Source organism: Marmota flaviventris, chromosome X (genome assembly GCF_047511675.1).
Source record: "Marmota flaviventris isolate mMarFla1 chromosome X, mMarFla1.hap1, whole genome shotgun sequence".
NCBI classification, from domain to species: Eukaryota; Metazoa; Chordata; class Mammalia; order Rodentia; family Sciuridae; genus Marmota; species Marmota flaviventris.
The window spans coordinates 113,385,079-113,401,475 of record NC_092518.1 but is presented as its reverse complement, the minus strand read 5'-3'; the positions used below and the strand labels follow the sequence as shown (position 1 = coordinate 113,401,475).

The following is a 16,397-nucleotide window of genomic DNA, read 5'->3' as shown; positions in this document are numbered from 1 at the left end:
ATGAGACTCTGAGCGACAGGCAGGGGGCAGGGGCCTGAGTTTGGCTGGGCAACCTCTGCAGGGAGTCAGCAGAGAGGCGGGGAGCTGGGAGGGGCGTATATATTTCGGTCGTCAGAGGACTGCAGGTGCTAGGCAGAGTTGGTGGAGGTGGGCTCGCGGAGCCCAGTGAAAGAGGTGCGGAGGCTGGGGCGGGCCAGCAGCGGGCGGGGGAGAGGGGAGGCGGGGCTCGGAGCCTGAGAGGCTGTCCTTAGACAGCTCTTCTCATGCCGGGCAGTTTGCTGCATCTGGAGGAGCTCACTGGAGAATCTCCAACATCGGAGCGGGCCTTCAACTACCGTAAGTACCTGCAAATGAGCGCATAGTCCAGTGGCTGAAGATTAATTACTGGCCACCAGATCCTAAACAAAACCCCGAAAGAGTCTCCCTACTGTAATTAATTGCTGTAAACTGCTCCTCAGTTTGTCCCCCTACCCCCTTCATCCCTGCCTTTCTCCTTCCCTCCCCGGATCCCAGCCGTGCCTCGCTGAGAATCTCTGGGCACTGTAGATATCTTCCCTTTTCCTTCTCAGTCTTCCCTCCCAACCCTCAGCGGAGCATGCAACCGGCACCCCGCCGAGCCCAACCCCTTTGATTGCTGGAGCCCTCAAAGCTATGCAGGGGGCGAGCCATTAGAAATTTCGGGTATGTCACCCTCAAAAGCACTGCGGTGCTGCCTAAGGGTGGGGGGAAAGTGCTTGGGGTGGAGTAGAAAGAGAGGGTAAAATGGTTAAACAGCCCAAGTTGGGGGTGGGGGTGGGGGTGGGGGTGTGAAAGGGCAAAAATGGGCGTGGCCAATTAACCTGAAGCTTAGGGCTGTTGCCACGTTCCCTGAGCATAAGATTAATCATTTTGGCTCGATATAAATGATATAGTTTCCTTAGAGATTGAGGAATGGTCAATTATTCTGAGAAGCCCAGGAATCGAAGACCCTGATTTGGGGGTCCACGTGTTAAGGCTGGAGCCTCAGATGGCATTTCCTGGGTAGAATCCCAGGTCAAACCTTTCCCTTGGCAGTAGAACCTGGCTTCCTCCAATAGATCCTGGCCCAGTGCCCCAGGGGAACAAAGCAACAGGGTGGCATCCAAGCCTTGGCCTGGCCCTCAAAAGTGGGGACAAGGGGCTGTAGGAACTGAGAGAGGAAGAGCATCTTCAGGGTCCTACACCATTTGGACATCCCCTTTGTAAAGAAGAAAAAAAATAATCACCTTTTAACACAAAATGTCCACTATGTGCTGACACTATATGTATATTCTCTAATCTACCACAATAGCAATACTAGGTAGATATTATTCCCCCATTTAACAGGTAAGAAAAGTTCAGAGAGGGTAAATTAAGCCTCCTTCAATACAAAGTGAGAAATAAAAAACAAAGCACTGCCTTCTTGGATCTCTCACTGTCCACCTAGTCTCTAGTCCAGAGGTTTTGAAAAAGAATCTTCCTCTCTTCCTGTTCCTCCATTCTGCTCAATGTCAGCACTGGACCAAGTTAGAGGCTGAGGTCCCAGGGTCAGTTGGAAAAGCAAAATTAGTCCCTTTCTCTGTTCTGGAGCCACCACTACCCTACTCCACTGAGTTCTGATTAAACAGCAGGAGACCTCAGACTCTGAATAGAAATTTAGTAGAGGAGAATTAGCCTGAGTTTGTGGGGGTGGGTACACAACTTCTGCTTGGTGAAGTTTACTCTTGGGGAAGGGGAGAGACACAAAGGCTTAGGGGTTCACCTTATGCAGGGCCTGTAGTCCATGATGACTTCGGGAAAAATCAGAAGGCCTCCCTGCACTCAAATATCCTTGTGGTATTTCCTGAAATTTCTAACACTTCCATTTTCCTTAGGGCAGTGATAAAAACTGCTTAGAAGTTATGGGTGGGCAATGAATCATTTATACCTTATATTAATTAAGTGTAATCAGCTTTATTTTCCTACTTAAGGTGGGAGTATTGAGAATTGGGGGGTAAAAGATAAGAATGAGAAGAGAATGTCTTCATAACATGAGGTTGGAGGGTTGAGGGAGGATGAGAGGGGAGCATAGGCCTTGAAGTTAAACATGGATTTGAATTTTGGCTTGAATATTTAGTAACTTTTGACTTTGATGAATGAATAACGTCATTTTCCTTATCAACCAAATGGGGATGGTAGTAATGCTTTTTTTGCTAAGTTGTTGGAGAGAGAGAGAGAGAGAGAGAGAGAGAGAGAGAGTGTCTGAACAAAGGATCTGAAAAGGTGACTATATCTCCCATCTCCTTCATTCCATGGGGCTTCTGCAGGCTTACATTAGGCCACCTTCTGAGCCTCTGAGATCCCAGGGACAAGTAGAAATTTCTACAAAAATGACATTTTACATACAAACAGAGGCCTTCAGTGAGGAGATGGGGAAGTGAAAAATAAGGGCAAGGAGAGGATGAAGCAGGTAGCTTTGTAATATCCTGTGTGCCTGTGAGGGAGTAGAATGAAGGGTTGTTGAGTGAATTCAGTGGTTTATACTAAACTTCGAAAAGCATAACAAGTCCCCTGTGTAAAAACAGTTTTGCTTTTAGATCCTACTACATACTGAGGAGCAAAATCGGAGACTCAGGGTGCCGACCAGCACCAGAGGCCCCACAATGCAGGACAGACCAGGGGAGGGGGCCACCATGCTAAGGACATTCCTCATCTTACTCTTTTGCATTCGTGAGTACAAGGAAGGGTTGAGGGGCAAGTGACTTCGTCATAGATACCCCTGTGAGCATGTATCTCTGGGAGGGAGAGGAGAATATTAAGGTTGGAGGGAAGAGTGGGGACAGAGGGGCTCTAATTCACCATAATCTCTCTTTTTAGGGCTGAGTCTAGGGAAGACACCGATAGGTAAGTGAATCCCACCCCTCAGGTCCCTTCTTTCCCATAGGATCCAAAGACATTGTCCTGCCTGCGTGACCCTGAACATAACTGCCTTGAGATCCCAAAGATAGATGAGCTGCTTGGGAATCAGAGCCTCTCCCTTTATGCCTTGGTTTCCCACAAGGAAAAAAAAATGAAGAGCATTATCTCAGATGCAAAGGAAAGCACTGTACTCCCCAACTCATTTTTGATTCCTTGAACAAATATCCTGGGGTCCCACATAAGCAGACACTCCTGCCCCCAAGGAAAGGCAAAAGGAGGGATCTGGCTTGGAGCTAGTTTTGAGTTACATTGTGGGGTACTTTATGGGATGGAGAGGGCTGACTGCTCACATCTTTATGATCTTTGGGAACGACAGGAATGGAACCTCAACCGGAGCTGTGGATCGAGTCCAACTATCCCCAGGCTCCTTGGGAGAACATCACACTTTGGTGCAGAAGCCCCTCTCGGATATCAAGCAAATTCCTGCTGCTGAAGGATAAGACACAGATGACCTGGATCCGCCCTTCCTACAAGACCTTTCAAGTTTCATTCTTCTTAGGTGCCCTTACTGAGTCCAATACAGGTCTTTACAGGTGCTGCTACTGGAAGGAAACAGGCTGGTCAAAGCCCAGTAAAGTTCTAGAGCTAGAGGCACCAGGTAAAAAAGACAGAGATACATACTCATGAATAACCTCCAACTCCTGGGATTCAGATCCTGATTTTCCAGGGCAGGGTTTGTTTAATTCATTCATTCACTTATGTCAAATGCATGCAAGCACGCATTCCACAGTTAGTAAATAAGTACCTACTCTGTATTAGGCAATGCACGGCGGCGAGGTTATAGACTCTGGAACAGAAGTGGGGGAAGGAGGGGTAGCAAATAAGGATCATGCAGGGAAGCCTTATTTAAAGTAGAGCTCTCCTCTGCAGCTCTCCAGGCAGCACTATCCTTGTTCTACCTAATTCCAGTTCATTTTTTTTTCTTTCAGGCCAGCTACCTAAGCCCATCTTTTGGATCCAGGCTGAGACCCCACCTCTTCCTGGATGCAATGTTAACATCCTCTGCCATGGCTGGCTGCAGGATTTGGTGTTCATGCTGTTTAAAGAGGGATACGCAGAGCCGGTGGATTACCAAGTCCCAACCGGGACAATGGCCATATTCTCCATTGACAACATGACACCTGAGAACGAAGGGGTTTACATCTGCCGCACTCACATCCAGATGCTCCCCACTCTGTGGTCAGAGCCCAGCAACCCCCTGAAGCTGGTTGTAGCAGGTGGGTGTGGCCATGGCTGCTGGCATCTTACAATTATTATCCCAGGGATTATGGCTGGTTGAGCCAGGGTTTCTGGTTTTACTTTCCTCAACTAGTTCCTACACCCTGCAAGGTTCATGAGGTAGAGTCATCTGACATTTTACTAAGATTTAATGTAAATTAGAATCACACATGCTGCAAGGCAGATGGATGGGAGCCAATTATTTGGCTAGTGAGTGAGCCCAGCCAACTGTCCAGATACTTTCATCATAGCTTTGTACTTTCTCTACTTGTTGAATATTATGCATTCATTTATTTGTTCAGTATTTATTGAGCACCTAACGTGCCAGGCACTGCTGCTGCAGTCTTATAAACCAATTTTTAAATCTAAATTTAAATTTATAAGCTGATTTTTAAATTCTTTTTTGCAATTGTTATTTTTAAGTGTAGTTAATAGAACAAATTGCTATTGTTGATGATAAAAAACAAGCAAGACAAGTGAAAAAAGTGAGAGATTGCATTTTAGAAATGGCTTGATAAATTATTTCGGCCCCATATCAATAGAGCCAGTAAGGTGGCACCAAGCTGTAGACACAGAAGAGGGCTCCCCAAGTATCCAAATGCCAGACACATATTCCAGCCCCAATGGCCTGGATGCTTTTATATGGAATTGTTCACTTTTGCTTTAGTCCCCTCCATCAAGCTAAATAGACTTGGGGGAAAACTATGGGTGCTACACAAAGTGCCCTGGACTTAGAAGTAATAACCCTGATACTTAGTTTCACCTCTGACACTGCCTCCCTGAGTGATTTTGTTAGAGTCACTTCAGTTCTCTGTGCTTTGGTTTCCTCCACTTTAAAATTAGATAACAGTATCTATCCAACATATTGTATGATGCCTCTCTGTGCCTCAGTTTCCTAATCTGCAAAATTGATATAAGAATAATGCCTACCTCACAGGGTTGTTGTGAGGATTTGCCTAAGTATAATATTTGTACAGTGCCTGGCATATGAGTTCTCAATAAATGGTAGATATTACCATTATATTAGTATAGCTTTTTATTGAGGATCAAAGAACAAAGGACTGTCTGTTTGAACTGTGTGTATGGATGTTTGTTGTACACAAGCCCTTCCAGCACAGAGTCCACTAACACACACTACTGTAGTTACCTGTTCATCAGAATCCTCCACTAGTATCCCCACTAGTCCATGAACTTTTTGCTAGTAGTGATGGTGCCTTCTTAACCCTTGTACTCCTAGAATTATCTGATGCCTGACACCTCTTAAATGCTCCATGAAAGTATGACAAAGCTGATCCATTTAAGTGGGTGTACCTGGGATTGGGGTGGGGTAAGGGGTGATATGGGAGTGAAATTTGATCTTTTATAGTTCAATCATTTTGGAAGAAGAATCCATGGAAATGGGGGTGGGACTCCATTAACAGAGATTTTGTTGGTTTGCAGACTTACTGACTAAACCCTCCTTATCCACCTCCTCCAAACCTATGTTGGAAGTAGGATCTTAAGTGGGCTTAATGTGTTCAAAAGCTCTCCTTAATATTATTCTATATTAATGCTCTACAAAGATGGAATCAGTCATTTTCAGAGGTTTGGTTTTGCAGGTGGTTGGAAGAGCTACATTTGTCATTTCAGGTACCTGAAGATGCAAGGAATTATGGATGTAGATATTGCAGTGAGACACACACCTACACAAGATCAGAGCTCAGTGGAGCTGATAGTCTTGTGAGAGGGAAGGGGCATGGGTGAACCTACCCTGACTGTGGCCTAGAGGAAGCAGAGATCCAAGGAAGAAAGGGAGAAAAGGACAAATTTCAGCTACCACTTATTATCCAAAGAAACTAGGAAAATAAAAATAGATTAGGGAAGAATCATTCTACTTCTAACTTCAGGGTCTCTTCCCTTTTTAGGACTCTACCCCAAACCAACTCTGACAGCCTATCCGGGGCCCATGATGGCACCTGGGGAAAGCCTGAATCTCAGGTGCCAAGGGCCAATCTATGGCATGACCTTTGCTTTAATGAAGCTTGAAGACTTGGAGAAGTCCTTTTACCATAAGAAGCCAATAAAAAACGAGGCACACTTCTTCTTCCAGTCCCTGAAGAGCCAAGATTCTGGACATTACCTCTGTTTTTACTATGATGGGTCATACAGGGGTTCACTCCTTAGTGATATCCTGAAAATCTGGGTGACTGGTAAGAGAGGGGTATGCTATGGAACTTATGGTAGGGGCTAAGGATATAAAACTCCTTTTAGGCCCCCTGGAGAGCCTAGTCATGCAGCCAGGGCTAACAGTGTTGAAAAGAGGAGTATTTGTGTAACTGGGCTTGGGTCAGTATTTACCAAGGGTAAACTCGGGGTGGGGGGAGTTAGACTGTATAGTTCTTTATATTTACATTTTGTCCTAGACTCTTTCCCCAAGACCCGGCTACTTGCTCAGCCCAGTCCTGTGGTCCAAATGGGTCAGAATGTGAGCCTGCGCTGTCAAGGACAAGTGGATGGAGTGGGGCTTGCACTCTATAAGAAAGGAGAAGACAAACCTCTTCACTTATTGGATGCCACCAGCATCAATGATACCAAATCATTCTTCCTGAACAATGTGACCTACAGTGATAGTGGCATCTATAGCTGCCACTATCTTCTCCCCTGGAAGACCTCGATTAAGATGGCAACACACAACTCTGTGGAGCTTGTGGTTGTAGGCAAGTGCTAACAACTGTTTTTATCACCAACCTATTTGTTTCTATCACCATTACAGTGTTCTAAGAAGGAGCTAGTGGCCCTTTGTACTCTCTTGGAGCTATGAGCCAAGGATAAACACATTATGAGGGTGGTGTAGAACTTTCTCCAAATCCTTTAGGGGCCTTCTCTCCCAGGTTTGTTCCTTAAGCCCTAACCTCTCAACATGGCCCAACCCCACTGCAACCCCAGGAAAAAAGTATTGTCCTTTAGTCCAGAAGAAGCTTACACATATGACTTCTTCCTCATTGAAGATAGAAACCATGAGTTTTAGAGCACCCAGGTGATAGCATAAGAATTCTAGTACATGGTCAAATTTTGAAGCCACTGATCAAGTGGAAATGGGAAGGAAGAGATAATCAAATGGGGAGCTTATAAACTTCTGGTGGGGAAGAGGGTGTTGAGTGCAAGGTTACTTCTAACTCTCATCTCTGGATTGGTTTCAGATAAGCCCCCTAAACCTACCTTATCAGCTTGGCCCAGCACTGTGTTCAAGCTAGGCAAGGCCATCACCCTTCAGTGCCGAGTATCTCATCCAGTACTTGAATTTTCTCTGGAATGGGAAGAAAAAGAAAAATTCCAAAAATTCTCAGCGGATGGTGACTTCATCATTACTAATGTTGAAGGGAAAGGCATAGGCACCTACAGCTGCAGCTATCGTGTAGAGGCACACCCTAACATCTGGTCTCATCGTAGTGAGCCTCTGAAGCTGATGGGGCCAGCAGGTGAGAGGATAACTATTCACAGGAACGCCCCTTCATACTTCTGGGATCTCAGAGCAGTGCCCAGAAAGATATGGAAAGGGGACTCGGGAACTTTGAAGTCAGGGCCCATGGATTTGGGCACCCTTCCCCTGGGGGTGGTCTAACAATCATTCAAAGGCAGAGAGCAGGAACTTCCAAAGTTCCCATGAAAAAGAAATTCACTTTTCCCTTACCTTCCCCCACAGAAGCACTCTCAGTAATCGGCTCCCCATTCCCCCCATGAATATATTCATTACCTGTCCCTGTCTCCATCAAGGCCCCTGCTTCTGGTCTTCTCTGGTCACAGGCTTTCTCACCTGGAATTACGTTCTGAATGAAGCTATCAGGTTGTCCCTAATTGTGCAGCTTGTCGCCTTGCTGGTGGTAGTACTGTGGATAAGGTGGAAGTGTCGGAGACTCAGAATCAGGTAACTGTCTGGCCCCAGACCCTGTTTCCTGCCCAAGTTCAGTCCAGGCTCCCCAAGTCTCAGAAACTGGTTACACCCTATTTGAAACAAGGCACAGGAGCACACCTTATGTATCGCCCCCATCGTCTGGGTTTAGGAAACAAGACCTTCTCACTCTAGCTGTTTCTCTTTCACCTCACAGAGGGGTCATCGCCCAAGCCAGAGGGTGGAGAAATGCATAATTCTCAGAGGCTGGAGAAGCTATCAGAACCACATTCACTAACCCTACCCCTTCTGAGAGTGACCAACCCCCAAACCACCCTGTCCCTCTGCATGATTAATGTCTCTCTCTTTAACTTGATCTGAACTTTTTCTCTTAATAACAAGCCATGCTGCCTGTCTCCCAGGTTCTTATCCACTCCCACCTCAACTCTGCACCCTTACCCCTAACTCTCAAGGGCTAAAGAGCCTTGCGGCCCATCCTAGTTGCCTTAGAAACCTGTCTCTCTGCCACTCTGGCCTCCAAACACCTGTGCAGAGCATCCTGGGAATACAGTCTTAACCTGAATAGGCATCTGATGAGGCAATGGATGGAGCCAGGGAGTCAGACTGTCTCATCTGACCCTCAAAATGACAAGCCAAAAGATTCTCCTGCTACTTCCTTTGATCCTTCGGTGTCCTCTGGGCTATTCACCTCTCTCCTTGATCCCTGTGGCTTGTCTCTGGCTACTCCGCTTGAGAACGAGAAGAGAAATGACAGCTCCAGACCAGTGGGGGCATCACCTCCTGAATGCTTTGCTCTCTTCCTCTTCCCTCTGCTTCTGGCTGTACCCCTCTGCCACTGTGATCATAGACCTTTGTGTGTCTGGGAGTATTCAATACACAATGGATGATGACTATGATTATGTGTGTCTGTGTTTTCCGCTGGGATCTGCGGGGTAGAATGTTTGGGTACCAAGAGGGGGCGACACCAAAGGCTTCTGCAAAAACCACCACTCTTTGAGTTTTCCAAAAGTTTCAGTGAGGTTCAACTCTCCTTTGTCTCAAATTCTGTCCCGAGTCTCATGCACATAAAGATAACCCCCAAGCCAGGAGTTAGAAAAAAATGTAGCTTCATGTGCCCTGACCCCAGTCCAGGAGCATTGAATCAAAGAATAAGATCAGAAATCTGATTTCAGAGAAAACAGCTACAAAAGCATGTTTTCTTCACCAGGAAGGAGCTGGGGGCATCAGTGTTTTCTAAATAGAAAGTGTCAAATGGATTTTGGGTTAATATCATGTAATTCTACAGGACCCATACTCCAACACTGCTGCACTGTCATAATATGGGAGGGGGAGGGGAATCCCACTCTCTGACAAGCTTAGCTCAGCACTGACAGTCTTCTGGTAATTCATCACGGCTGCCTAGGCAACCCTTCCATAACAAAGGCAGGTGAGGCAGGTCGGTCTGAAGACCAATACTGCCATAATAACAACTGCTGCCAAACTTAAACTTGATGACACAGAAATACTCAAGGTCTCTCCCTCCACCCCACACCCACCACCCAGAGCTGCCGATCACACTGAGCTGCAGGAGTTCTGAGAACTACAGGTACAAAAGCATTTTCCCATTTGATATCTCAATTCCAGCAACAGTCTGATCAGAGGCCATGGGGAGCTGACATATGATATAGGCTGGGGTGAGGGAAAGGGGCAGGGGGGGCATCTGGGTCATGAAAGAGCAAGGGGTTTGTAGGTAGTTAGGCCCTCCAAAAGAAAAGTCATCGATGTCAGAAAAGATTATATCCCATTATCCTGGCCTTACCCAATCCCCATTGGGTAGTGAGCAAGCCAATGACATAAATTGCCGCCCCCTTCTCTCCGCCCTCCCCCTAATCCCAGCAACTCCTCTCATCTCTTTTCTGGTCTCGCTAGAGAAGCCTGGTTGCTGGGAACAGCTCAAGGGGTCACCATGCTCTTCATAATCACGGCCCTTCTCTGCTGTGGTGAGTACAAGGGGGTGGGGAAGGGGCCTGGGCAGAAGGCCGGGGTGAAGTCCTGTGGAGGAGGGGGCAGAGCCCTGGCAGCAGTTTCTTTTGCAGGACTGTGCAATGGGGTATTGACAGAAGAGACTGGTGAGTTTTTCCTGCTCCAGACTGGGACATTCCTCTCTGGAGATCCGAAATAACTACAGAGTGTCAGTGTCAGTGGCCAGGGAGTGACTGGTTGGGAGGGAAGGACAGCCAGGAAGGGGCACTTGCTAAAAGCTGCTGGCAAAATTCAGCCTCCAATTCTGCCTTTCTGCCTGCAAAATTTCCCCCAAGCTTCTGCACTTTTCTGAGGCTCCTCTGACACATCAGATTCCCCCTTCCCCAGCACCTGAGGAAGAAAGGAAGGAAGGGAGGAAGGAAAGGATTCGGTTTGGGGTCGAAAGGGGAGGTGGGCAGTGTGATCTGGGCAGGGGGTTCAAGGGCAAGGAAAGGAAGGAGGGAGGATGGCTTCATTAACTCTGCTGTTTCTAGAAATAATCATGCCAACCCCTAAGCCTGAGCTGTGGGCAGAGACAAACTTCCCTCTGGCCCCGTGGAAGAACTTAACCCTCTGGTGCAGAAGCCCTTCTGGCTCAACTAAGGAGTTTGTGTTGCTGAAGGACGGGACTGGGTGGATTGCAACTCGCCCGGCCTCAGAGCAGGTCCGGGCTGCTTTCCCCCTTGGCGCCCTGACCCAGAGCCACACCGGGAGTTACCACTGCCATTCATGGGAGGAAATGGCTGTGTCGGAGCCTAGTGAGGCGCTTGAACTGGTGGGAACAGGTAAGAAAAGGCAAAGGATCCCCCTGGAGTGATCCCCAGTGACCCTGGGACTCTTGTGCTGCAGGGAGGAGAGGAGGGGCCCTGGGATGGGGGAGGGGTGGGGAAGAGAGTGAGAGGGGCCTGACAGGAAGAGCCTAGGGCCAGCCCAGGATGGATTTCTTTTTTGCTGACAAAGTGACTCTGAGTGTCCCATCTGAGCACTTCCAAACTTCTGACTCCTTTCCCACTCCATTTTGTTTTCCAGACATCCTCCCCAAACCTGTCATTTCTGCTGCTCCCCCAGTTCGGGGCCGGGAACTGCAAATCCGATGCAAAGGATGGCTGGCAGGCATGAGTTTTGCTCTGTATAAGGAGGGAGAACAGGAACCTGTCCAGCAACTTGGTGCCGTTGGGAGAGAAGCCTTCTTTACAATCCAAAGAATGGAGGATAAAGACGAAGGCAATTATAGCTGCCGCATGCACACTGAAAAGCGCCCCTTTAAGTGGTCTGAGCCCAGTGAGCCCCTGGAGCTTGTCATAAAAGGTAGAGCTGAAAAGGGTGTGTGAGGGAGGAGGGGGAGGCAAAGCCTCTCCCCAGGGCAAACTTTCCTGCTGGTCCCAGGAGCCTGTGTCCAATCTTAGAGCTAGGCAGGCGTGGCGCTGGGAGTGCCAGGGCCTCTGGCTGCATGATATTAATAGCCATAATCGTTATTAATAGCTTGGGTTTGTGGAGGGTGATTTAATTTTTCTAATTATTTTCCCATCAATTATCTCATTTAACTGTAGAGCAAATCTTCAAGGGAGGTGGAGCAGCTACTATTTCCCCCTCTGGTCCAAATAGGCAAACTGAGGCTCAGAGAACCAGCAAAGCCCCAGTGAAAATTCGTACTTTTCACTAGTGTCCATTGCCTGCCCCATTGAAAGTGAGGACTCATATGGAGGCAATGAGACATGGGGGTGATGGATCCCTGAGTAATATTTGAGGGGGGCAGGTACTAGGGATACTAGGGATTGAACCCAAGGGCACTTTCCCACTAAGCCACACACCCCCAGCCCTTCATATATATATAATTTTAAAAATTTGAGACAGGGTCTTGCTAAGTTGATCAAGGCCTTGCTAAGTTGCTGGGGTTGGCCTCAAACTTTCCAACCTCCTGCCTCAACCTCCTGAGATTACAGGTGTTTATCATTGCACTCGCCTATGTAAGATTTTTAAATGCACCTATTTCTGAATTAACACATAACTGAAAACAGAGAAGCTTCCTAGAATCAATATTTGCTTTTTTTCTTAATTCAGTTTTGTGTTATTTGTGTGTGTGTGTGTTTTCTAGAAATGTACTCCAAGCCCTTCTTCAAGACATTGACCAGCCCTGTGGTCACCCCTGGTGCCCGAGTGACTTTCAACTGCTCCACCCCTCACCAGCACATGACCTTTATTCTTTACAAAGATGGCAATGAAATAGCAGCCAGTGACCGGTCTTGGGCAAATCCAGGGGCCAATACAGCTAACTTTGTGATCGATTCAGTGGGCATTGGTGATGGAGGGAACTACAGTTGCCGCTATTATGACTTTGCTATTTGGTCTGAGCCTAGTGACCCTGTGGAGCTGGTGGTGACAGGTTAGGAAGGGGGAAATCCTGGTGGATGTGGTGCTCACCCTAGGACAGTGAAGTGGAAGGCCTGTCAGTGGGAGAGGAAGAAATGTTCCTTCTAAAAGACACTAAGTGCTTAGGACAGCGCCTGGCACATGGTGAACAGTCCATGTGGGACAGCTGCTCATGTTATTACAGGAAGGAGAGACAAAGGAGAGGGGAGAGGCAAATAATTCACTTCTGAGGAAAGAAGTGAGGCAGATGGGGATGTTCAATCCTAGAGTCAAGCTCAAGTTGTCCTATTTCTAAAATCTTTTTGTGGCTTGGCCTTGAGCATTAGGTTCAATGTCCACTTTTTCTTTAGCTGGGCTTGTCAGAGATTGGTGGGCTGGATGGCCTTAAGAGAACAGAAGACCTTGAAACGTCAGCTGCATGTTAGGCAGCCATTGCAAATGATAGTTTTCAAAGGCTGTTTAACGTCATAGGAAAATGTTTACAATATAAAATTAAATGAAAAATATCAGAATACCCAACTGTGAAGACAGTGGAATTCCATTTATGTAAATACTTATAGCTACATGGACATGGGCATATCTAGAAAAAAATAAATGGAAAATATATAAATAATTATCTTTGAGTTGGTAGAATTGTATTTTCTTCATTAGGTAACATTGTTTCTTATGATAACGCTATAAAAGCTATTTTCACAGCACAGTGGGTGGGCTTCTCTCATGTTGTGATCTCTTTAATTTCAGAATTCTACCCCAAACCTACTCTCCTGGCACAGCCAGGACCTGTGGTACTTCCCGGGAAGAATGTGACCTTGCGCTGCCAAGGGATTTTCCAGGGCATGAGGTTTGCCCTTTTGCAGGAGGGAACCCAGGCTCCCATGCAGTTCCAGAGTGCCTCTGGCAACTCAGCTGATTTCCTCCTCCACACTGTCAGCACAGAGGACTCTGGAAACTACAGCTGTATTTACTATGAGACAACCATGTCCAACAGGGGCTCATATCTCAGTATGCCTCTTATGATCTGGGTGACTGGTAAGGACAAACAAGATATGGGACTGGGATAGAGATAATTAGAGCACAAGTTAAAGAGGGTACTCCTTTCTGAAAGGTTAGACTAAGCCTTGAGGGGAACAACTATATCCAGGGAAAAGATAAAGGGTTAATTCAGGGAGGGACAAGTTGCCATACTCACCACAATCCACCTTTATTCTCTTTCTAGACACATTCCCCAAACCATGGCTGTTTGCTGTGCCCAGTTCTGTGGTCGCCATTGGGCAGAATGTTACTCTCTGGTGCCAAGGTCCTGTCCATGGAGTAGGGTACATTCTGCACAAAGAAGTTGGACCCACTTCAATGCAGCTCTGGGGATCCACCAGTAACGATGGGGCATTTCCCATCACCAATATATCTGGTGCTAGCCTAGGGCGTTACAGCTGTTACTACCACCCTGACTGGACCAGCTCTATCAAGATACAGCCTAGCAACACCCTGGAACTCATAGTCACAGGTATGGGATGGTGCTCTGAAACATGCAGGGGAGTGTAAACAGGAGGGAATATACTGGTTCATGGGAGATGGTTTACAAAGAGCTGGAGGAAAGGCAATCAATAATCTTTCCTTTTTATCAGAGAATCCAGGGGTGATGCACTGGATAGTGTCCTCTTGTCTCTGACCAAGCATTAATCTTTTCCAGGCTTGCTCCCCAAACCCAGCCTCTTAGTCCAGCCTGGTCCCATGGTGGCCCCCGGAGAAAATATCACTCTTCAATGTCAAGGGGAACTGCCAGACTCAACATTTGTCCTACTGAAGGAAGGGTCTCAAGAGCCCTTAGAGCAACAGAGGCCAAATGGGTACAGGGCTGATTTCTGGATGCCAGTGGTGAGAGGTGAAGATTCTGGGATCTATAGCTGTGTTTATTATTTGGACTCTGCTCCCCTTGCTGCTTCAAATCACAGTGACTCCCTGGAGATCTGGGTGACCGGTAAGGTCCTGGATACTTAAGCAAGCTGTTAGATTGTGTAGCTTTAGCAGTTCACAGAGGGTCGGGCTGAGTTTGGGATCAATTCTCTGAATTCTGTGTTCTTTTTGGTTGCAGATAAACCTCCTAAACCCTCTCTGGCAGCCTGGCCCAGCACTGTGTTCCAGCTAGGGAAGGACATCACCCTTCAGTGCCGAGGCCCCCTGCCGGGTGTCGAATTTGTCCTGGAACAAGAGGGAGAGGAAGCACCTCAGCAATTCTCAGAGGATGGTGACTTTATCATCAACAACATGGAAGGAAAAGGCATTGGGAACTATAGCTGCAGCTACCGCCTCCAGGCCTTCCCTGATATCTGGTCTGAGCCTAGTGATTCCCTGGAGCTGGTGGGAGCAGCAGGTGAGTGCATAATCCCTCTCTAAGGGTCCTGGCCTGACACACCTGAGATCTCAGGGACAGCCCCTCTAGAGACAATCCAAATCCAAGAGGAGGGACTTGAGATTTGGAAACCTCAAATGTCATCTTTCTCCTAAGGATGGTGATGAGGTGAGATATCAGTTCAGGACTCCTTCAAGGCCTCTTACCCACCAGGAAAGGAGAGCTATCTTCCTTAGTGGCATATGTGCCACCACTGATCACCCCTTCTGCCCACCCTTCCCATGTGGCTCTGGAGGAGGCTAGAGTGAGGGGATAGCAGGAGATCCAGGGGGAACATACACTTGCTAACCTCCACGGCCTTTGATTCTGCTCTTTTATATACACCAGGACCTGCTGCTCAAGAATGCACCGTGGGTAACATTGTCCGAAGTAGCCTGATTGTGGTGGTTGTGGTAGCCTTGGGGGTGGTGCTAGCCATAGAGTGGAAAAAGTGGCCTCGACTCCGAACCAGGTAAGTGCTCATCTCAGGCTCCTTCTGGATGCTGAGAGCTGCTGGACAATGATCCAAATACTCCTCCAGGATCTGAGCTGTACCATGTGACTTGGTTTCAGGCTCATTGTTCTGAATCTTCCCTTGCTCATGTCGTTTTCTTTACACAGGGGCTCGGAGACAGATGGAAGAGATCAGACTATAGTCCTTGAAGAGTGTAACCAAGAAGGAGAACCAGACACCACTACTAACTCTCCCTCCTCAACCTCTCAGGGAATCTCAGTGGAACTTCCAGTCCCCATATAATAATCCCCTTTACAAGAGCTTTCCTCTCCTTTCCTTTACCCTCAGAGACCTGGAAATCCAGCTGATTACCCTGAGTGTCAACCCTATCTACTGCTCCTTGACCTCTAATCACCTGAGCTGGGTGAAGGGGATTCTGGGAGTTGCAAGCTCTACCAGGATGAGATGTTTCCCAAAGAGAGGTTCCTTACCCCTATAACTCCTCACTGTACTGATTCACTGGTGCATGGAATTCTATTAAAATGTATTCTTCTGAATAAAGAGAGTATTCACTATATAACTGCAAAAACTATGGCAATAGTCTTCTATTGGTATGTTGCCCACTTATAACTTAGCAGAAACGGTGAATTGGAACTGATCTCCATGGCAGAAAAAGAAGACATAGGGCTACAAGTATAGAAAAAGGAGTATAAGGATGGGTGGGGAACAGGGGGGCAGCTCCACAACTCAGTTTGGTTTGACATGTGGTCACCAAAAGGAGTATTCTTCTGTCCTTCCATCCGGTTATTGAATGAATGAATGAATGAATGAATGAATGGCAATGTTCTGTCCAAGTTGAGCCTGAAGACAAACTCTAATATTACATTGTATTCACCATGTTAGAACACCTGCTTTCACACAGCAGGGTTGGCTCTCTGTAGAACTTTGAAACTGTGCTTTGTGATACTTAGTAGCAATTATAGGGTATATATTAATTCCCTTTTAATAAAGTATGAACAATTGATAAAAGCCAATACTCTAAAGACAGCCCCAGTTCCCTAAAGGTGTGCACTTCTAGTGGTGGGAACTCAGGGAGTAAGGAAGCAGGTGACATGGGTAGT

General features: G+C 47.1%; 1 protein-coding gene across 1 annotated transcript; it reads left to right on the top strand.

Annotated features, from left to right (window-relative positions):
• Nucleotides 1-289: 289 nt before the first annotated feature.
• Igsf1 (immunoglobulin superfamily member 1) lies at nt 290-15,815 on the top strand. Its single transcript, XM_027940035.2, has 20 exons — nt 290-336; nt 2,574-2,706; nt 2,854-2,880; nt 3,272-3,553; nt 3,885-4,172; nt 6,078-6,362; nt 6,576-6,869; nt 7,353-7,631; nt 7,957-8,077; nt 9,971-10,041; nt 10,138-10,170; nt 10,558-10,848; nt 11,093-11,371; nt 12,159-12,446; nt 13,175-13,462; nt 13,650-13,937; nt 14,124-14,411; nt 14,526-14,804; nt 15,171-15,294; nt 15,444-15,815. The coding sequence occupies exons 2-20, from the start codon at nt 2,640-2,642 to the stop codon at nt 15,577-15,579; spliced, it is 4,008 nt and encodes a 1,335-aa protein (XP_027795836.2). The 5' UTR covers nt 290-336; nt 2,574-2,639; the 3' UTR covers nt 15,580-15,815.
• Nucleotides 15,816-16,397: the final 582 nt, after the last annotated feature.

What these genes read in the sequence shown, in the direction of transcription:
- Igsf1 (XM_027940035.2), top strand. Translation starts at nt 2,640, where the DNA reads ATGCAGGACAGACCAGGGGAGGGGGCCACCATGCTAAGGACATTCCTC. An exon ending in GGTATTGACAGAAGAGACTG is followed by an intron (nt 10,171 to 10,557) that starts GTGAGTTTTTCC and finishes TGCTGTTTCTAG; the next exon opens with AAATAATCATGCCAACCCCT. An exon ending in CCTGGAGATCTGGGTGACCG is followed by an intron (nt 14,412 to 14,525) that starts GTAAGGTCCTGG and finishes TTTTGGTTGCAG; the next exon opens with ATAAACCTCCTAAACCCTCT.